Source organism: Enhydra lutris, unplaced genomic scaffold (genome assembly GCF_002288905.1).
Source record: "Enhydra lutris kenyoni isolate GAN:26980312 unplaced genomic scaffold, ASM228890v2 scaffoldscaffold9, whole genome shotgun sequence".
In the NCBI taxonomy this organism is placed as follows: domain Eukaryota; kingdom Metazoa; phylum Chordata; class Mammalia; order Carnivora; family Mustelidae; genus Enhydra; species Enhydra lutris.
In genome coordinates this window covers 32,965,186-32,987,237 of record NW_019154093.1, presented here as the reverse complement: position 1 = coordinate 32,987,237, position 22,052 = coordinate 32,965,186, and the positions used below count along the sequence as shown (strand labels likewise).

Below are 22,052 nucleotides of genomic sequence, written 5' to 3'. Positions count from 1 at the left end.
ACTATCTCTGGCAAAAGGTTACATTGTCTATTTTCTGTTTTCCTTTCTGATTAAGGGAAATGAATGTATGTAACAGAAAATCATGGAGCTAATGAAGGGATTAGAATGGAGTCCCTCTGAAACAGCAACCCCACACCTCTTTTGCTTTCTTAGGTGAACAGATCCAAGCCGGAACATGGCAGAACACAGCGCTTACTTCTGCTTGGGTTTGAAATGCATTTTAAAATACAGAGTTGGTTTTGCAATGAGTATTCCGAGAACTGACTGTTTTGAAAGCCAATTATGAATATACACATGCAGCTCATACAGAATCTGTTTTATTCATGTATTCCTGACTAATGCTTTCTCCCTTCCTGGCTGGAGGTGAACAGGATCTCAGACTCATGAAAAATATGAATCCCATGGCTCCCTCACAAAGCCTACCTGACTTGTCATTTCAGACCACAGTAGGCAAACATGCTATAGCTTAGCCTAATTTATTAAACTCATATGTACAAACAGGAGTACTTCCAAGTTCACTTTGCTCTTAGAAACAGATGCTTAAACGAACTTATTGGGAAGAGTGTCCACCAAAGAATTAAAACAAAACAAAACAAAACAACAACAAAAACAAGGCAACCTACTTAATTCTAGATCCTTAAATTAAAAATACAAGATAGCAGGGACACCTGAGTGGCTCAGTCAGTTAAACATCCACCTTCAGCTCAGTCCTGACCCTAAAGTCCTGGGATCGAGTCCAGCACTGGGCTGCCGGGAGCCTGCTTCTCCCTCTGCCTGCCGCTCTCCCTGCTTGTGCTCTCTTTCTCTCTCTCTGACAAATAAATAAATAAAATCTTAAAAAAAAAAAAAAAAAAAAAAAAGAAATACAACATAGCCAAACTTCTGTAAGTCCATTATATAAGGAGATGGGCAGATTCTACTTAAGAGATGGTGGGTCAATGAAGGGAAAGGGTGATAACTAGCTAACTTAAACTAAAGGACAGTGAGAACTAAAGCAGCCCAAAGGATTTACTTCATGATCAAGGAGAAATTTTTAAGTAGGCAGGTTAGAGTTAAGTGTAATTTAGGATTTATGAAGATGGTTGCAGAATCTTTTTCAACACAGGAGAAATGTGCATCTCTGTGGGATTGCTTTCAAGGACTGCTGTCAAGGATATTCAGTTAGATTAGCAAATTTAGTTCTTTCCCCCCCTGCCTTCTCCTCCATTAGAAAATGCTAGCATCCCGTAGTGGCACTTAGGATTTCCCCTCTCCCCATCTCACATAGCCAATTCCTTTGTTCCTAGGAACCAAGAGAAAAAAACTTTGCCAGAGTGACCAGAATGTAATTGTAGAATAGGGGCTATTCTGTAGGAGAAAAATTAAAAGGTGCCCTAAGCATCTGAAAGCAATACTTCAGAAATAGTTCCTCACTGGAAAGGAAAACAGATTTCAATACAGGTCTTTTTATCATGTTCTTAGTTGGAAAAAAAAAAAAAAGAAGTCTTTGCATTCAGGAACCAGAATATTTCTAGAAGGGCTCTCCATGATGGGGGAGTGGTTTTTTTTCCCCCCACGATGGCCCATTGGGATTCATGTTTTGAAGTGAGTCCTGCCTGTGTCACACAGGAACACAGTAATACCTTCTGAAGTCAATCCTTTCTTCTGTGTCAGCGTGCAGCCTCCTCAAACGCTCAAAGATGGACTTGGGCTGCACAGTGATAGAGTAGTAATCTCTTAACGCTGCCAACATAATCTCTCACATTCTATTTAAATTAATTCAGTGAAATAATCCATCAGTATCTGCTGTATCTATGGACGCTAAGCAGTTTAAATAATCATTCTCAACATAAGCTGAATCTACTTGAATTACATTTAGTAGAAGAATCCATTTTATTCCTGAAGACAAGAGGAGTATCTGCTTCCCCACTTCTAAAAGTAACAAAAAAGAACTTAAAATTGTGTGTTCATATTTGCTGGGTAACCAGGCAAGCCTCTCTGTAACTTCTACCTCATTGTTTATTACCTCTTTAATTTTTCACTTAGTAGTGATGTTCTTGACAACTTTGGAGCTCTGAGAAGGCTAACTACATGATCATATCCATTTGGCTACACAGAATGGCCAGAATTTATCAAGACCACTGATGAAAATCTTAAGAAGATAATACTTCTTTCCAAAATGTTAATACTGGGTTTATTCACTGTGCAAAAAAGGTCTTAAAAGTGTTCGTATCTCCTTCTTTCTCTTTATTTACTTAAGGATTTTATTTTTAAGCACTCTCCACACGTGGGGCTCAAACTCACAACCCTGAGATCAAGAGTTGCATGCTACACCCACCAACTGAGCCGGCCAGGTGCCCCATCCTTAAGGGAGACATTTTCTTGGGATGCAACTGAGTTGTTTTCAATCAGAACATACTAGAGGTAAACAACCTCCAATTTCAAATATAAAAATATTTTTCAATGAAATATTCTGGGGGTGTGGCTTACCCTTTCTGATACGAAAATTAATTCATCTTTATGTTAAAATGTATAAAAATAAGGGTAGATGAGGCAATCTTATTTAAAAAAAAAAAAATCCTGAAAATGAGCTGAACGAGTTTCAAAATAGACTGACCACTTTCAAATCTGTGTTACCAAACAATAAAAAAGATCAGTAGAATCAGGCTCGTAGATTGTGAATTTCTCAAAAGATTTCGTTTATTATCTTGTTTGCTTGTTTCCCTTGTAGAAATCAATGTTGCTATAATGCTTTAAGAATGGAATAAGAAGAAGAAGAAAAAAAAGAATGGAATAAGAAGGTCGGAGGAGAATCCTATCTACAGGCATGTTGGTTTCTTCGAATTCCTGTCTTTTTTTGCCAGACACAGACACTGGATTGAGTGATCTATCCATATCCACCACTGGACTGGACGCTCTCTGGGGACAGGGAAAGTATCATTCCTCCTTATCCTTCTTAGCTCACTGGGAATGGTCAGTAAGTCATTCTTAAAGGGATGACTATATAGATCCATTTGGAATCCATGGGTTAAACACCAGATATGGCCAAGGAAGGGAACATCTAATATGACTGAGTTTTAAATTTAGCAATTAAAATTGATCTGCTTTTGGCCAATTACAGTATGAAGGGCCCTGTAACAGCATTTCTTTTTAGCTGGGAAGAGGGCGTGAAGGGCAGCAACATGAATAATGTGGGCAGCGTGGGCTTGAACCTCTGACTCCTTGACATCTGCTATCTGAAAGAGACTCATTAAAGGACAACAAAGGAAGTGGGGCCACAGACGGTCACTTAACTGTCCATCTGCTGGTGGTGAATATGAATAATCCAGATTCTAATCTGAAAGTTTCTTTCCCTTGGAGAATGTCAAAAGAGGGCATTTATGCTTTCATATTTCCCTTTCAACCCCTAACTGCCACAAATCTGAGTGTAAAATGATAAAAAAAAACAAAAAAACAAGAAACAAAAAACAAAAACCACCACCACCACCACAACAACAAAAAATCACTTCACTGGATATAATCTAAAGGTATATTGATAGGAGGACTGTTCAGGGAAGTTTGGTCCATCAATGCAGTGCCACACCACCTAGCAAGTAAACGTGCATGCACAACCCCAACTAGAGCTGCCTGTGTAGGAACAAAGCATGTTCTGGAAAGTGATAGAAGTGGCAGCTTCTGGGGAATGGCAGGTCAAGGGTAGGAGAGAGGGAAGGGTGAAGTTTACTTTTTCCTTGGGATCCTTTTATACAGTTTCACTTATGTCACATGAATGATGATTGGTTTTACCCATAAAATAGGAAAAAAACCATTCTAGGGCATCTTCCTTTTCCCTATCACTTGAACACTGATTAGCAACGTGATCAGACCCAGGTGGCCCGGAATTCCCGCACAGACAGCCACGCGCTCCCCGGCTCCTCAGGCGAAGCGTCCCGCAACTCACCATCTTCCAGGCATAGCTCACATTGTAGGCCTCCTTTCCAGGGGCTCGAAGCTTGTTTATATGCCAAGACAGGGATGAGTTCACAGGGACTGCGATGATCTGACTGCCCAGAGGGAGGCTGCATTGGCAACAGAATGAAATACTTCAGGCAAAAGATAAAATTAAGCACTTAATTAAAGGCAGGGAAGAAGCTGTGAGTCAATGACCACCTCCTGATTTTGAAAAGCAATGAAGCTCATCACTTTTGAAAGAGATAATGTGAAATCTTCAATTTTGTAAAAGCATGATGTCAGCTCAGCACTAAAGTATTCCTTGCTCTCTTCCCCTGTCCCCCACCCCTCACCAAATTCTAATTCTTTCCAGAGACAAACTTCTCTGGACTCACTGTCATTAATTTACAACCAAGGAGCACAAAGACCCATTTCTCTATAGGTTACCATCTGCCAAAATAATGTATCACGGTTGGAAAAAATCCAATCTGTTTTTTGTTTCAAAAGAAAACGCTGTATATGATTGTGCTGTCAACGTGGAATGGACACTATTTTGCCAAGCTATTTTTTGGCACACTGGAAAGCTGGTCCTCAACTTAACCTTTTATTTTGCCAACATTTTTCAATTTAGTACAATTGGAGTTTTTCTTAAATGAGGTAATATATATCCGATTTTACAATTAATGGCAATGTGAACATAGAATCTGATTTACAAGACATTTTTCCTAAGTAATAGTTTTAAGAGACCATTCCTGTTGTTATACAAAGTAAATAAAATTTTAGCTACCGTTTCTATGAAAAATTTACTGAGTATACTTTTAATAACATTAATTTATATACTTTTTAAAAAAGATTTTATTTATTTGACACAGAGAGAGAGAGAGAGGTAAGAGAGGGAACAGGAACAGAGGGAGTGGGAGAGGGAGAAGCAGGCTTCCTCGTGAGCATGGAGCCTGATGTGGGACTGGATCCCAGGACCCTGGGATCATGACCTAAGCTGAAGGCAGATGCTTAACAACTGAACCACCCAGGAGCCCCTAATTCATATACTTCTTTTATATCATATAATAAACACTAATATTTTACATCAAAAGTTCCTATTTTTTTCAGGAAAAAACCCAAAATACTACAACTTTCACCTTTTCCTTACCTTAGGATATTTTGCCGAACCAACTCAAATTTTGGGATATTTTCATAATGAATGATGTCAGTATGAAGTGGGGGTTCTGATAGTAAATATGGCCTGGTAAGAGATGGGTGCATAAGTGTATACCCTGAAATAAGAGAACAAAAACACATGCTATGGGAAACATGCTGTAGGAAGTACAGATATCTAATATAAGTGCCCATCATACATTCGAAATGCGGGATATTCTGTATGCAACATCTCAGGAAGTAACTCACCCGTTCAATAAAAACAGAACTTGTTTTATGTGTTCTTGCGTAAAACTCTTGAAGTGTAGAAAGATGCCTTAAATCATGGAACAACTGGCTAATCAAGAATATTCTGGAGGTACTGGTCACTGGGTTTTGTTTTATAAAAATGTTCTAATCGATTACATAAACCTAATGCCAGTGAATATAAAGGTAATGATATAGAAAAATAAACTCCAAAGGATCACATTCTGTGCCATTCAATCCTCAAGTCTAATTTCTTGATGTTGAAGTAACTGTTACCTACTCTTTAGCACAAAATAGAAACAAAGGCGTTTTGTTTTGGTTTGTTTTTTAGAGAGACAGAATCTTAAACATACTCCCTGCCTGCGTGGAGCTCCATCTCAGAACCCTGAGATCACGACCTGAGCCAAAATCAAGAATCGGATGTCGAACGGACTGAGCCACCCAGGTGCCCCTAGAAACAAACGCCTCATGTTTAGATTCATTCTGCCATCTTTATGGTTTCCACTGCACAGGAGCAGTTCTAGTCACAGTAATTTTCTATAAATATTCTAATTTTCCTAACTTCATTAGTATCAGAATATCTACAGATTATTTTCTTCAGGTTACAAAAAAGGTCATTCTTTCCCATGATTAATTGTTAGCAGATTACCTTTGTCATCTATGAGAAAAGTATAGGAAGCCAAAGAATCTTGGTAATAGGTCACGTCTTCAAGGATGTAAGCCAAGTTCACGTCCACGCCTACAATTCCCAGAAGTAGGTTTCCAAAATAACAGGGTTTACTTACAGTCATTATCAAACCTATGGGTTACAAAACAAAACAATCCGAAGGATAGCAGAGAAGGCACTGGACAAAGGCTAGAGCTGTGCTCTAGTGAGTCATGAAGGCTACGATTGGCCATCTCAGTTCCGCTTGGAAGAGATGACCTGTGTGAGCCAACCCCTGCTTCTGCAGATAGCATTATGTGAACAAGTCTGCGGGGCACAGGGAGTCTTTTGTGGGGTTCGGATATCCCAGTTAATCTTGGAAACAACTTAGACATTTTCCACTATTTCTTCACCTAAGAGGACATGACATTCCAGATTGGTGCAAAACAGCAGCAATACTTACATCATGATTCTGTTCCCTCAGCTGGGGAAGACCCAACAGAAGGTGAAAGACCATGGGACAAGGATGCTGAAAACTTGGGTTCTAGCCTCACTGTGCCCCTTTATGTACTGTACATAAGACATGGGCATAACTCTGTGGAGCCCAGGTTTCTACATCTGCTTAAAGGACACAGTGGTAACTGCTTTACTGATTTTTAGGGGCAGATAGACAAAAAGAGATTATTCTACTACTATAATCTATCAGAAGACAAGACGAAGTGAAAAAACCTGGGAAGGTAGAGAATCTAGTAAGATCTGACTGATTACAACTCCAAGCAGCTCAAGGAGACACTAAGTTTCCAAAGAACTGTATTTTGAGTCACGTGGGTTGTAAGGTCCTCGACTTTTACCTAAAGGGCTAGACAGTAGATACTTTAGGCTTCCGGGCCAGTTTCAGTTGCACATACTTAAAATGAAAAAAAAAAAAAAAGGCTTTGGAAATATAAATGGCATTCTCAGCTCACAGGCCATACAAAAACAGTAAGATAATCAGGACAGGGAAAAGCAAAGGCAAAGAAAATGTACAAGAGGAGAGAGCATGAGCAGTGGGGTCAGTGCGTGGCTCTGCGCATCCGGACCACTGGGCTCTCCTCCTGAGGTAAGGGGCGCCGCCTCTCTGAATGACTCTCTTCATGCAGAGACAAAAAGAGCTCTAGCACCCCCCGCAGTGCCATAATCCTATGGTACTAAATAAAACCAGAAACAAAAAGATGGCTGGTTCCTCTCCATTTTACACTTGTATTTTCCTGCTCTCAATAGCAGGTTCACACCCTAGTGGCGTATCAGAAAGCCGTTCTTCTATCAACTCCCAGGAAAGGGACAGGGATACTTAAAGATCCCTGCAAAGAACAGAATTCCACAGAGAAACGCATGTGAGGTCCACTCCAAGTATTACTGAACGTGCTAGGGTTGCAAAGGCCAGTGAAACGTACCACTGGGCAGGAGGAAGTGCGTACGACACTGAAAAACTGTGAGAAGTTATACCCAATTATAAGTTCTGGGGATGTAAGATACAGCGTGGTGACCATAGTTCACAACACTGTAACATATATTTGAAAGTGGGTAAGAGTTCCTAAAAAGTTCTCATGACAAAAAAAAATTTTTTTTTTTTAACTATATGAGGTGATAAATGTTAACTAAGCTTACTGTGGTGATCACATCACAATATATACGTGTCATTATGTTGTACACCTAAAATGAATGCAATGTTTTATGTCAGTTATAAATCAGTGAAACAGGAAATAAGAAAAGTTGTACGTTCTCTATTATAATTTCAAATGCAATCTTCAGGCAGTCAACAGAAGGTTTCAGAAATGTACTTTAAGGAGGTTTTTGCTCAGGTATCCCTGGACAAATGGGTTATAAATGATGGGAGGAATGTTCGAGGGCTGGTACACAGACAGAGGTCATGACCTACATGCCATGCTCCCCTGGACTTGTGTCTAAGATTAGAGCTGTTTTCATAGAGCAGTGAAATACAACAGAAAGCCTCTGAGACCATACGCTCACTTCAGATTTCTTTGGCTATGTTGAGAATAAGCCTGAAAAAAACCCCACAATCTTACTTCTCAATTATCAATTTGGACGGAAGACTCTTCATTCCACTGTGGCAAATAAAGTATGCTAAGCTCTTGCTACACTTAATGAAATCCCTAAATGCCCTCTCTACTTTAACCCAAAGCACACAGATTTACTTGTTGAAAGAAGTACGTCCAGTCACCAATACTTTAATCTGTGGGGGTTCTGAACGAGAGCCATGCAAACATGGGGTTCCCCAGGCTCAGGATGCCCATGCTGGAGAGTTAGAGAAGATGCTATCCACCCATTCTGGGGACTGAGAAGACAAACATGAAAGGCACATTCTAGTAGGGGAATGGGACAGACTAGTAAAGCAGTCACGGAAACACACCGCAGAGGACTCAGAAAACAGGCCCTGAGGAAGGGCCTACTCTTTGGGAAGCATCAGCCAACGAGGAACCAAAGATATGCCCACAATTTGACTGAAAGCTTTTACGGTGACTCTCGGGGTGGCAGAGGTGAATTTTAGAAAAGGTCCTCTCTACCTGATATCACTAATAGTAACAGGATTTGACTGCATAAGCCCCTGAAGCTTGTACAGGATTTGGTTTCCACATCTGCCTTTGTTCCTCTGACACAGTATTAACATGATTCATTGATCCGTCTTTCTCTTATCAGACTTCCATGCTTGCTGAGGGTGGGATGTGTGCCTTACCCATCACTGCCTGACACAAGGCTTGGCTGGCACTCAATACGGTGGGCTAGATGCATAAAAGGTCACTTGCATTTCAAGCTCCACCTTTCCCTATGAAAGGAAATAACCTTATCTGTAAGTGGGAGTTTCTATCCTATCCCTGTCTGTGGGCTCTGCCAGAATTTGGAAGGATAAAAAAATGGACACGTAGCAGAGGTTACCATATTTCTTCCTTATGGGGATGGCAGAGGGCTGTGCCACCGTCTGACCAGAGACTGGGGTTGGGTGAGGGTACGGGCAGTAGGGAGGGACACTGTTCCCCTTGCTTGTTCAGACCCTCTAACACTCACAGGCCAAGTGCTGAACACCATTTAAAAGTTCTTGCGTTGATGGACTCATGTCCATTTCTTTCCCCCTTACTTTAGTAGGAAGTTTTCCCCAGACTCACCATCTCCCATCTCATCAGAGAAGGGAAGGCTAAAGACCGCTTCATCGATCATCCGGTTGGGAAGGTTGGTATAGAACCTGCCGACCGTGGTCTCCAGGTTACTCAGCTGGTTCAGCACCATCATGCTTCCCTTAATCACAGGCAAGGCTGTCCGATCCAGCACACCGTACTTCCCTGAGTTCTGTTCAGCCAGATCTCTCAGAAAAGCCAGCTCTTTCAAGCCAGTCACCCCATCTGAAATGGAAAGACAAAGGTAGACAGTGTAAACCAAAATGGTGTATGTCTACACAATAACCGGGCCAGTTAGGTTTAATAAGGGCACGGAAATCTTACAATGCCAAAGGGGTCTTGCAGAGTCAACCTGGACCCAGGAAACAGCTACCAGATTTTGCTGAGGAACAAAGCACTAGGCACAGTCTTTCCTCAAACAGTCAAGAGGGCAAAGGGATTCTTCAAAAGACAATGATGAAAACCACACGCGTTAAAAATAAAGAAGCCCCATTTGGCAACGATATGCTTTCCCTTAAAAGTTTAATTTTTCTGCATTTAATATTTGAAAGCAAAGGTAGTGATTAAGAAATCTGCATTTAAATTAGATGAAGTTGTAAGAGTTTTAAAGGATAGAGGTTTATCATTTCATTTCTTACCTCTTCGCCTATTAAACACTTTCCAAAGTCTCATGGAACTAAATGGAAGAATTATGTATTGCATTTAGTGATGCCTCCAAACCCTGTGTCTTTAAGCTCATTTTAATTACAAATGCTTTCATGCTTGATACTGTTAGGACAGTACTGGATTTGATTTATTGAATGTGTATTTTCTACATTTAGGGGGTTTTAAAAACTTTGTAAAAGATTTAAGCATACTGGGATGTATTGTTCTACAACATCTGTAATCTATAGCATAAAAATAAATTTAATAAACCTTTTCAAAAATTTCAGTTTGCTATTGTTGGAACACAGTCAAAAGGATTATTAACTGATCCCGTATGGGTGCCGTTGTAAACAAATTCGAATGATTTCAGTCACTACTGAGATTTTACCAATGAGTTTTAAATAGGCTCTGCCTCATGTTCTTCAACTATATAGTCTTGAAAAAAAAATAACAAAACTGAAGAGTTCATGGTTCACCCACCTTGGTTGACTCTATCATTTCTAACTAAGGAGTGTGTATACTTCTAGCCTTGGAAGTCCATTATTTATTTATTTATTTATTTATTTATTTATTTGACAGAGAGAAAGAGATCACAAGTAGGCAGAGAGGCAGGCAGAGAGAGAGAGGGGAAGCAGGCTCCCTGATGAGCAGAGAGCCCCATGGGGGGCTCGATCCCAGGACCCTGAGACCACGACCAGAGCCGAAGGCAGAGGCTTAACCCGCTAAGCCACCCAAGCGCCCCTAGAAGTCCAATTCTAAAGTCATGTGTGGACCTAATGGATTTAATTTCCTTCTTAACATACTGTATTTAGATAACTTGGATTTTGCTGGAGCAATGATGCTAAGAGGAGGAGTGGGAGATTCCAGAGTTAAAAGCAGAGGAGAGGAGTGGTACATTCCAGAGTTAAAAAACAAAAACAAAAACAAAAACATACACAGACTCACCAAAAACAAAAGGCATGATGGATCCTGGGCCTTGAGGAACTCACAGAAGTCAATGATAAAAGGAGACAACTCAAAGCAGTAAACACTTTCCCTTTGTCATGTACTGTTTGACTCTCTCAAATGTAAAAGACAAGTAACAAATGGGAACAACTAACTAGGCAAAGAAGAATGGCATGGGATGGAAGGTTATCAAAGCTTGCATATTTTATGTACTACATCATGACAGGAATGGCAAAGGTGACAATGGGATGGCAGACGGTAAGTATGATAGATGGTTCTATCACCAGCACAGTCATTCCAGAGACTCCATCTCCCAGAACCCTTTTCCTCTCTGTTTCTAGTTTAAAGGTAGTCAAAACGGAACTACTACAGATCTGAGAGGTGAAACAGACACTGAGGGACCAGAATGTTCCAGTTTGTCTTACCCTTCCCCAATGGGCATTCAGTTCCCTTTCACAGCTGCTGGCTGCCTTGCTCGACAAGGGCAACCCTAGGCTCACTGCAGATGTTCCAGTGAGAGTCCCCAGGGGTATGGCAGCCATGAAGAGCCAACGAACTTCTATGCAGACCTCCTACGGGGTCTTCAATGTTCCTACTTTCAGACATCCCCATAAACTCCCAACTTGTTCACCCATACCACAGCTGGTTACTAAATGCTGGGTTGTTGACTCCTCTTTCTGGATCTTTACTCTTCCCGTTTTCTCCTCAGTTGTGGACACTCTAATTCTGGTAATAAATTCATGACACGAAAATTCCCGCAGCGGCTCTGCTTCCCTATCTGAAGCCTGACTGACAGAGTAGGGATGTGTCAACCTTAGTGAACAATGCTCACAGAAAGCATCTGGAGAGGGAAACCGGCAGTGAGGATGTTGTGTCTAGCTAGATTAAAGGGAGAAGAGAAATAAGGGTGGTCAGAGGGAAGGAACCGGAAGTTTTAAAAGACTGGAATTCTCAGGGGCTTAGCAGGTGCACAAGATTCTCTAGGATGAAGATTCAGGGCCACTGGAGAGATGGCTGACAATGGGGAAGATTCTTTACTCAGTATCAGCGGGGGCAGACCTTCAAATCTAAATTTGGAAAATAAGAGATCACTTTCTTTTATGTTTTCTTTACCTGGACTATTGCTCTCAATTCATCTGCCTTGTCTATCTTTTTCAAGGAGTCACCAGCTTCTTGAGGACAGGACCTCAGTGCACTCTATGTTATACACTGTGGACTTGACCAACTTTATTTTTCTTCCCTTCTCTCCTCCTTCCCGAGCCAAAGAAGCTAAACCATAAGGAAAAAGTGTAAATGGCACCCAGGGGTAATACTGCAAGGTACGAGCCCCTGGTAAAGAGACCATCCTTGCTCAGCCCTGGGGTTCAATGCTCAGAACACAAAGAGAACGAAGACACGGTTCATGTCTCAGAAGCTCAGGCGTGTAAAGTGGAGGGAGAAGGAGAACAGCATGTGAGCACATCACTCAGTGTCAGGGATGACATGCTTAACAGAAGCAGGAACGCTCTGGGGGACAGGGAATCCTGAAATACTGAAGAGAGAGCTGGTCCTGGACCAGAGCGCAAGAGTAGCAGCTCTGCCTTTGAGGTATACCAAGACAGGAAATCACGCACACTTTAATTCACTCCTTTGATCGGCTGGGAGGACCTGTTCTTGAGCAGGTATGGTGTCAGGAACCTTTAACATGTTCTATCTCCTTTATTTAGTATCATGGCAACTCTAGGTACGTTTTATGATTTTCTTTTTACAAACAGAACTGAAGCCTAAAGAGACTCCGTAACTCGCCATAAGTCACACAGCTCATTGATAGAGACTGGAACTCAGAAGCTCTAGAACTTCACCTGAGGTCTTCCACTGAGAGCCCACAAAACACCTGGGAAGAGGATCGTGCTGAGCCAGAGATTCCTGGACGTCGCCTAAGCAGGTCTGAATAAAAATCCAATGGTACTGCCTGGGAGTCTGCATTTAAAAAATAATCTCCAGGGGCACCTGGGTGGTTCAGTGGGTAAAGCCTCTGCCTTCGACTCGGGTCATGGTCTCAGGGTCCTGTGATCGAGCCCCATGTCCCGCTCCCTCAGCAGGGAGCCTGCTTTCCCCTCTCTCTGGGCCCGCTGCTCTGCCTGCTTGTGATCTCTCTCTGTCAAATAAATAGATAAAATCTTAAAAAAAAAAAAAAATCTGCAAGTAATCCTTAGCTCATTAAAATGAGAACCGTTGTTTCTCTAGCCACTTGGGTCTACATGGGACAAATAAAAGACCATAGGCGGGAAGAGCTCCTGGGTCAAGACATGACTGCTTTAAAACAAGAGAATACGGTCATCCTGAGCATTGAGGGTCAGGGGCCTGAAGGAGATGCTCTAGGGGAAGAGTGATATGCATTAGCAAGTGAAGAGACAGGAAAGGGCAGAAAAGCTAGAACACTGGACCCACAGTCAGACTGGATGACGTGCTGGAGAGCAGAAGGAAAAAAATCGAGTACTTCCTCAGCTTTGCCAATTTACTAAACCCTTTCACATATTGATTTAAAAGCAACAAAATCAGCCTTCAGGAGTACCTAGAGAGTGATGCCCATTACCCTGGGTGTTTCCTGCACATCGGGGCCAATCTTCGCGAAAGCCCTGTCATGTAGGTAACTCTTATCTCCATTATACAGTTAAGGAAGCTGAGGGGGAGAAAGCAGCAGAAGAGGCTTCAGGTGGTGATTCTGCAGAGAAATGTGATATTCACTGGCTTGGGTATACAGAAGAATCTAGGTCAGTACTTTGGCTTCCTGAAGCTTAAATCAATGAGTTCAGTTAATAACCTCCATGTAGTATCAAAATCCAAGAATATGAAGAACTGAGGGGAAAAAAAAATGGAGCAGTACAGAATCCTCTGCAAGCCCACTTCACCGGAGAAGGTTTAGAAATGAGCAGCTGGCTGGAGAGAGAGATGAAGAGAGACAACCTACACATGCCCTGAATATGAACGTCAGGGAGAGAAAGGCTTGGGCAGGAAGCAGCTTGGTGGCCTCTCTTCGTACACCCTTCTTCAAAGCACGCGCTGTTAGGGTTCCTTTTCATTTTTTTCTGAAAGCAGCATGCACTTAGAGAGAACTTTCATCTGAAAGAAAAATCTCCAAACACTACCTACCATTCATGAGGGCATAGGTGAGAATCATTACGGAGTTGTTTAGAAAGCTATTTTCTTCATTGATGACACGGAGCGTTGCCTTTTTATCTTCCTCCGAGGAGTCCTTTGATGTAATGCCAGCTGACAGGTAAATTATGACCATGTCTGTATCTAAACAAAAACATACAAATTGAACGTTACGTTGGATTCTGGCTAAAGGCAGCAGTTCCGTTTCCTTTTCATTTCCTTTGGACTTTCCCGCCTTGAGGACCTGCCTGGCCCGGCATTCGGACTCCTTCCCATTTGAGGCTGGGGCTTTCATCTCCCTGCCTCTGCGTCCCTTCCATCCTGGCCTTTGTGGGCAATGAGGCCTCATTTACCCAGTGTCAGCTGAAGAGATGTTCCTAATAAATTTACCAGATAAAAGATTTCCTTTAGGCACTCCTGGTGTGGTAAATTTAGCCATCCAAGATGGAGTGCTCTCTTGCCTTTCGAAACAGAGGATTCAGGACCTGATTTATCCTTTCCTCACTGACTGAGAGGTTCCATCAGGAGCCAACATTTTGGGGGGTGACTAGGCTTTAAAATGGTGGTTCTTCCACGGGCTCTTAAAACATGAAAGGTCCCTATGCTAAGTAGCTCCAGAGACATTTTTGTTTTTAAAACTCATCAGTGTAGGGATGCCTGCGTGGCTCAGTCAGTTAAGCATCTGCCGTTGGCTCAGGTCTCCTGGGATGGAGTCCTGCATCAGGCCTCCTGCTCGATGGGGAGCCTGCTTCTCCCTCTGCCTGCTGCTCCCCCTGCTTGGGGGCGCCCTCTCTCTGACAAATAAATAAAATCTTAAAACAAAAACAAAAGTCATCAGTACAGAAGAACAGTAAAAACATAGACATGGGAGCCAGGTTGCCTGTGTTGAAATCCCAGCTCTGGTACTTTCAAGCTGCGTCTGGGTAATTTTGGGCAGATCTCTTAACCTCTCTAGGCCTATATTTTGTTGTCTACAAAATGGGGATAATGACAGTACTTACCTTTGTCGGGCTGCTGTAAGGACTAACTGATTAACTGGAGAATCCAAGGGTAATGGAGTAAAAGAGAAAGAAGCCTCAACACACTCAGCCTCCCCTCCCCCGCCCCATATTGCTCTGAAGTAGCACCTATGACTCAAGATGAAGCTATTCACTTCCCCAACCCGGGCTCATGAGCACAGAGACTGAGGAGTTCACTTTAGCTCAGTGTGAAGAACTTCCTTCCAGTGGATTTACTACAAAATCCAAATAGTGAATTTCCTTCCACCAGAGATATGAAAGCAGAGGCTGAATGACTACTGAAATGGAGGGAGGGAAGGAAGCGAGTTGGACTTCCAGATTGTCTTTCCAATCTGAGATTCTTTGGGTAACTATATATTATTATATATTATATATTACATTATACATATTACCATATATATATATATATATGGACATTTACCTTTCTATTGAGAAATAAATATTCATATGTTATATGCTTCTTTCTTCAGGTCCTTATTGCTGTCATTTTGTTGAGGTTGCTTTACAGTTACTGTGGTAGGCAACCTCCCCGTTGGTCTCCTAGGGATCCTACGCCCTGACAGCCACAGCCCTGTGTCGCTGTCTCCCTCTGAGTGTGGACTGGAGTTCACGACTTGCTTCTCGAGAACAGAATGCACGAGAGGGGATGGGGTGTCAAGAAACAGGTTAGGTGCTACAAAGCAAGCGGCCTGCAGTGTGCCTGCTTTCACACTCTGAAGGAAGCCAGACAGTGTGCCTCGAGCCACCCTAGCTAGAAGCCAGGCACTGAGTCCCTTAGAACTGAGTTCCCCAAGCAACCACCTGAGTGACCCTGGAAGCTGGTCCTTCCCAAGCTGAACTCTGAGCATATCAACTCTGCTAACAGTTTAACTGCAATTTCCTGAGACACCTTTAGCCAGAAGCACGCAACTATGCTGCACCTAGATTCCAGACTTATAAACGTTGAGACAGTAAATGGTTAATGTTTTAAGCCACTGAGTATTGGGAAATTTGTTCCCCAGTAACAGATAATGAATAGAGTTAGTTACCCTTTTATCAGACGAGATCGGGCGCGTTCAGGGTGGTATGGCCGTAGACGCCTAGCTAGTTACCCTTTTAATAAATATCCTAACTGTGATAAGGATCCAATAACTGAGTTTCCTTCAGTTTGTAAATTTCCATGTTCGACTTTGAAGCATCCTTTATAAAACTGAATGGTTAGCTTATGTTGTATCAATGTTGTAGACAACTGAACTGAGATTAATAAAACTGAATCAAAGAAATAAATACAACCTAAGTTGCTGTCTCTAATTTAATACACGAACAAGTTTTAAAGCCATCTGATGCTTGAATAATTCTCTAACCTGAACTGTAAATTTAATTGCACTATTTATCAGAAATTAAGAAGTGAATGCTGATGCAAAAAAAATCCATAAGCTTAGAAATATCCATCTTAAGCTGGATGTCAATATTTTTCCAATGATGTAAATACTGTCCTATACATTATGCTGTTAGCATGTCAAACATCTTACTTAAGCTTCCGACTAGAAACAAAACAAAACTACTAGTTTTGTAGTCAGGGGAATATAAATATACCACGAGGCTGATATGAAATAGGAGATAAACCGTCACCCCATTGCAAAGGTACCCTGTGTGATAAGTGCCTGGACACCTTTAAGACTGACCTGAAAGAGAACCTTTGAGTTTTCTTACTTAGCTTCATGCCTCTAGATGGCTCGTGTCGAGGCACAGGCCGGTATCTGGAAAACTGGAGGGCTGACAGTCAGCAGCCTCCCACAGCAGCCCGCGACCTTTTCTTCCTGTCCCAACAAGGAGGCACGTACCCTACAGGGGCATCCTCATGGTCTCTGGCCAGCCTGACTCTATCCTTGCCCTATCCTTTTTAGATAGCAGAACTGCCAAATCTGGTGTGATTTATTATTATTATTTTTTTTTACTTATTAGGATGTTCTCTCTCTAGTCACTCGGAGGAATTATACCTTGTGATTAGTGATGTTATGGATGAGTAATAATTAGAGGGACTTGGGGCAGAGTTAAGACATAGCATGTAACAGGAAGGAAATGCAATAAGTCCCTGTCTAAGCCACTAGTATGTCTCAGGATTAATATCGAAGGGGAAAGAGTAACTGAAATTTGGGCTTTCCCATGCCATTAGATCCCTACTCCTACCTAGCCATCTTATTCCTTCTATTCTAAAATGATCTACTAACCAAACACCTCCAGGACAGGCAACCCAAATATGTCAATGGTATCAGTTATAGACCTACCACGGGATTAAAAATGAGCCAGTGCTAGGTAAAATTTTAAGCTATTTTCCTTAGTGCAAAGCAAATTCGTACAAAGCCACCATGATTTATGAAGTGTAGCTTCTGTTCATAAGGCTACTAACCTGGGGCAGATACTTCCCCTTCGTGCACAGGCTAATCCTTACAACAATCCTACAGGGTAGGTCTTACCTATTAAAATAACTCCACCACATGACTTTAAAATGCACCGGGGTGGGAGTGGGGAGAAGGGGTGCCTCTGTGTCTCAGTTGGTTGGGTGTCTGTCTTCAGCTCAGGTCATGATCCCAGGGTCCTGGGATCAAGCCCTGCATCAGGATCCCTGCTCAGCGGGAAGCCTGTTTCCCCCTCTTTCACTCCCCCTACTTGTGTTCCCTTTCTCGCTGTGTCTCTATAAATAAATAAATAAAATCTTAAAAAACAAAACAAAACAAATAAAATAGCACCAGGTACACCAGGCAGATGCTAAGTAATTATCTAAGGAGTGAAGAGAAGTAAGGACATAGAGTGCAATTTCCTAAGAGGAGTACACAGACCCCTCACTATACTGTGGCCGAGGCTAGTGTGGTCCTCAGCCATCTCGGCTTGAGGTCAATTCAGATGTTTGAGCTATCCTTTCTAGTTTAGCCAGAGCTACAAGTCTTACAGGAGACTAAATATTGTAACAACCACAGCTAGTATTTATTTAATATTTACGATGGAATCCTGGATCTTATTATCACCCCCAGTTTGCAGAAGAGGAAATCAGGCCTGGAGAGATCAAATAATTAACACAGGTTCACAAGTTTAGAAAAATTTCAGAGTAGGGAATTTAAACCCACGTTGGGAAAGTCCCAAACCCACATACTTAACCACTATGCTAAATTGCTTGAAAGCACCTCAAACCTCTCCTTAATAAGGTGGACAATGCTAATTTCTGCTGTGTTTATCTAATTTGAGTTTTTCTCCAAACTGTCAGTAGAAGCAATAAAGTGAAGGCCCCTGAGCTACAATTTAGGAATATTTTACACTTGGCTTAAAAAGGACTCCTCTGAGCACTTAAAAAACAGTGCCATCAGTCTATGATGGTCACTCTTCTTGCCATATTTTTGTTTGCCAACATTAAGAAAACCCAAAACAAAACAAAACAAAACAAAAACCCTGAGGAGAAATGGCTCCCATCAAAGCAGGCTTCTGTAAAATATAGTGCAGGAAAGTTTGTAAGAGGAGGTTTAATGCCATCTCAGTTTTAAAGCTGAAACAAATGTCAACATTTGAAAACCAAGGGGATTCACATAAAAATCCAGATTTCTGGCTTCTCTTAAAATAGAAGATCTGGCAACGCTGGGCAGGCCCTCCTACATAGCCATCCTATGCTGCACAGAGCTGTTGCCTACTCCATGAAGTATGCACCTCTAGTTGACCATGCTCCCCCAAATGATCCTCATTAACTTCCTTTGGGTTCCCTTGACTCACAATCACTGGCAAGGTCACAGCCAGTCTAACACCTCTCTCCATGATTTGAAGAGTATAGTAATCAAAATTGGACTTGAACTCGAAAAGGTAGTTTGATGACTGAGAAATCAAGTAGAAAAATCGCTCCTGGTGAAGAATGTGGACAGGTAAATGGCACTGACCAACTGGTCAATCTGTCTTGAAGACTCAAGAGGTCAACCTTGTCCCTTGGACCAGTTGACACTCAGCCATCCTGTAATACTGGTCTGTGGATAGCTGATGCTGGCCAAGGCTGGTAGGCAAAATTCTAAGATGACTCCAATGACCCACACCCTTGGAGAAGATTTTCCTCTTGAGGGGACCTATAACTTGCTTCTAACCAACAGATATGGCAAAGGTGATGGATATCACTCCTGTGATTGTGTTACATGGACAGCAAAGATGGAGGGATTTTGCAGATATAATTGAGGTTTCTAGTAAGTTAATCCCATGGGAGAGACATCTGATTAATTCAAAAGGGGATGGGTCTGATGAGAACAAATGAGCCCTTCAAAAGAGGGTCCAAGCCTTCCCTGAAGTCAGGAGCTCAAAGAAGGGATGCTCTCTCCCTGCTGGCTTTGAAGGAGCAAATGCATGCGAGTCTCACAGTGGCAAGGAAACGCATTCTGCCAATAACTGAACTTGGAAGGGGACTCCAAACCTCAGAGCAGACCAAAGATCTGGGTGACGTGCAGACTGCAGTCTCATGCAACCCTAAATCCTTACGTAAAACCCAGGCAAGCTATGCCTGTACTCCTGACCCATGAAAGGGTCTGCGTGGTAATACACGTACATTGTTTTAAGCTGCTATTAAATTTGTGGTAATTTGTTATGTCCAAATACCTTCAAAAATGCCATCTGCCATCATTACTTGTAATAATTCCAGGAGCTCCCATCTTTCAGGGGCTCTCACCATGTGCCCGTCACTATGCTTTGCATTCATCAGTGTTGCCTTAGTTTTAATGCAGACACACTGAAGAACTTGCAAATATATTCTTTAAGTTTCCCTTGATAGGATACATTCATTTAAAAAAAAAAAATCCTACAAATAGATATTCGAATATAAAAGGGAAAATGACAGAGACTCCTTTCAGTAGTTTCAAAGCAGGTGTCTTATTTCAAATATCCTTTCCTTCAGTTTAGCATGCATCCTAATTCCAGATTTTCTTTAATACATGAAAATTAAATTAGAGGGCCTTTGTACATTTGAAGGGCCATGCTCATCTAAATGACAGCTGGTTACAAGAAGGAAGGATCAAGGCAAGAATCCTGCAGCCTGGTTCTGTACACATGCACACCAGCAGACCATCCACTCTCAAGTCAATGAGGAGGCAAGGCTGACAATTTGCATTAAAAAGGATGCGGCCATTTCCCTGGGAAATAAATGGGGCTATGTTCCTAATAAAGGGGCAGGGAGAAGAGCTCTGGGAGGGGAGAAATCATGTGGGCCGAGTACCTTTGACTGGAAAAGCTCCTAGTACCAGGTGACCATGATGACAACACATGGAAATTTTATCCCGGGTCAATTTAAAAAAATTCCTCTAGGCAGGGTTGTGTGATAATTTTACAATGTATGCCTATTGCCATCCTTTATCTACTGGTCTAGAAGTCCTCTGAGAGAGCGCAACTTACTCGCTTGGAACTTCGTGTTATTGTTTGTGCTTCGAATCAGCTGAAATGCCTTTTGAAATCCCACCGCATGCTGGGTAGGGCTGTCCAGAGACTTGACACCGCTAACGAAGGTGGACATCTTCCTTTTTGTCTCACTGGTGGCTGGAGACAGGAACGTCTTATAGCACTGGTCAAGCGAGCACGTCCTGACTGTGTCTGCCACCGTCAGCACGGAGATCTGGAGGAGAGAAAAAGAAACCTTGTTATCGTAACACGTGAAGCCTTTCTTGTATTCTTGAAGAGCCCAAGGACTGAGATGGCCTACCGAACAGTTTCTGAGGGTCTAAAAATAAATGCCCAGAGGCATAAATCTATCAGATTTGGAAAGGATGAGTTAAGGACTGGTAAGGGGGAGGGGCCCTAGAGCTTGTCATTCTGTTCCCAGATGAAGTCAGCAGTATGGTGTGTATCCATAACATTAAGAATAACTATCTCATACAGAGAAGAAACTAAGCAACTACTAACCATCTTGGTTTTCCATCTGGAGGTGAGGGTGAGGGTAAAGGCACAGGGTGTGTGATTTAAGCAACTAATCAGTCAGTAAAACCTTAGGAGTTGGAAAAGTCAAAATGATGAAGCAGAAAATCTCCACAGGCAATAGATTATCATTAGCTGTAAACACACCTGTCTCTGAAGTGTCCCAGAGATTAGCAAACCTCGAGAAGCCTTCCCTTATCCCTCACCTCTCATAAATCTTGAGATAAAGTCCAGCCATCCACCAGGCCCCATGCCCTTGTTCCTCTCCTCAGCATAATTTCCAGTGTGAAAGTCACAGCTAATTGGAAGCCTTCACAGGAGCCAGGAAGGAAGTACAAGACCCGGCTTGGTGGGGGTGGTGTTTTTTGTTTTTTGTTTTTTTTTTTTTTTTTTTTTTAAGAGATTTGGAGCCAGAGTGGCCAGCGGCTTTCTCAAATGCTAGAATAAAAATGAAACCACTCTCTTTTCCCCAAAGTCATTTTAAATATGGATTTAAAACTATTGTGCCGTAAAACACAAAGTAGTTCACAAAAGACATTCAAGAAAGAGCCAATGCCACGGGGCTCCCTGGGGGTACCGGTCACCTTGTCGTGCTCGTCGATGGCACTGAGGATGACCCGGGCAGCGTCCTTGGCGATCTGAAGCTGGGTGTCCGTGACAGAGGCCCCGTGGTCCAGGATCACTACTATGTGCTTGGACTGCGGCCGGACCGTGGAGACGTAGATAGGTCTAGAAGGAGGGATGGAGGAGGGGGAGAAGCTCTCTGGGGTCAGTCCTGCTTTAGGTCAAAGGACCTCAACCCAATGCAGCTGTGAACACTACAGATGTGCAGGCATCTGGTGGCCAGCTCTTTTTCCAGGGATGGCCCAAGGATGGAGAGAGCAGCTGGCAAGGAAAAAGAACACTTGGCACAGTGAAAACACGACCTCGAGACAACAGCTTGTATCTATAGCACAGGGATAGGTACTTCAGTCTTCCAAAGAGTAAAGTGACCCGGAGGAGGTTAGAAGAAGCCAATCCTTTTGGGGGTGCCTGGCTGGCTTAGCTGGTGGAGCATGGGACTCCCGATCTTGGGGCTTGTGGGTTTGAGCCTCACACTGGGCATAGAGATTACTTAAAAAATAAAATCTTAGGAGAAGAGTAAATGAAACAAGATGGGATTGGGAGGGAGACAAACCATAAGTGACTCTTAATCTCACAAAACAAACTGAGGGATGATGGGGGGAGGGGGGTTGGGAGAGGGGGGGTGGGGTTATGGACATTGGGGAGGGTATG

The 22,052-nt window shown here is 42.5% G+C and overlaps 1 protein-coding gene across 1 annotated transcript in view; it reads right to left on the bottom strand.

The window, feature by feature from the left end:
* The window catches only part of LOC111143371 (cache domain containing 1), a 201,491-nt gene that overhangs the window by 31,235 nt on the left and 148,204 nt on the right, over positions 1-22,052 (bottom strand). The window contains exons 6-12 of the mRNA XM_022497070.1: positions 21,362-21,506; positions 20,262-20,478; positions 13,849-13,998; positions 9,118-9,351; positions 5,960-6,109; positions 5,060-5,183; positions 3,920-4,037 (exon numbers count right to left, since the gene is read on the bottom strand). Of these exons, the coding sequence (XP_022352778.1) occupies positions 3,920-4,037; positions 5,060-5,183; positions 5,960-6,109; positions 9,118-9,351; positions 13,849-13,998; positions 20,262-20,478; positions 21,362-21,506 (1,138 nt within the window). The remainder of the gene's footprint in view (positions 1-3,919; positions 4,038-5,059; positions 5,184-5,959; positions 6,110-9,117; positions 9,352-13,848; positions 13,999-20,261; positions 20,479-21,361; positions 21,507-22,052) is intronic.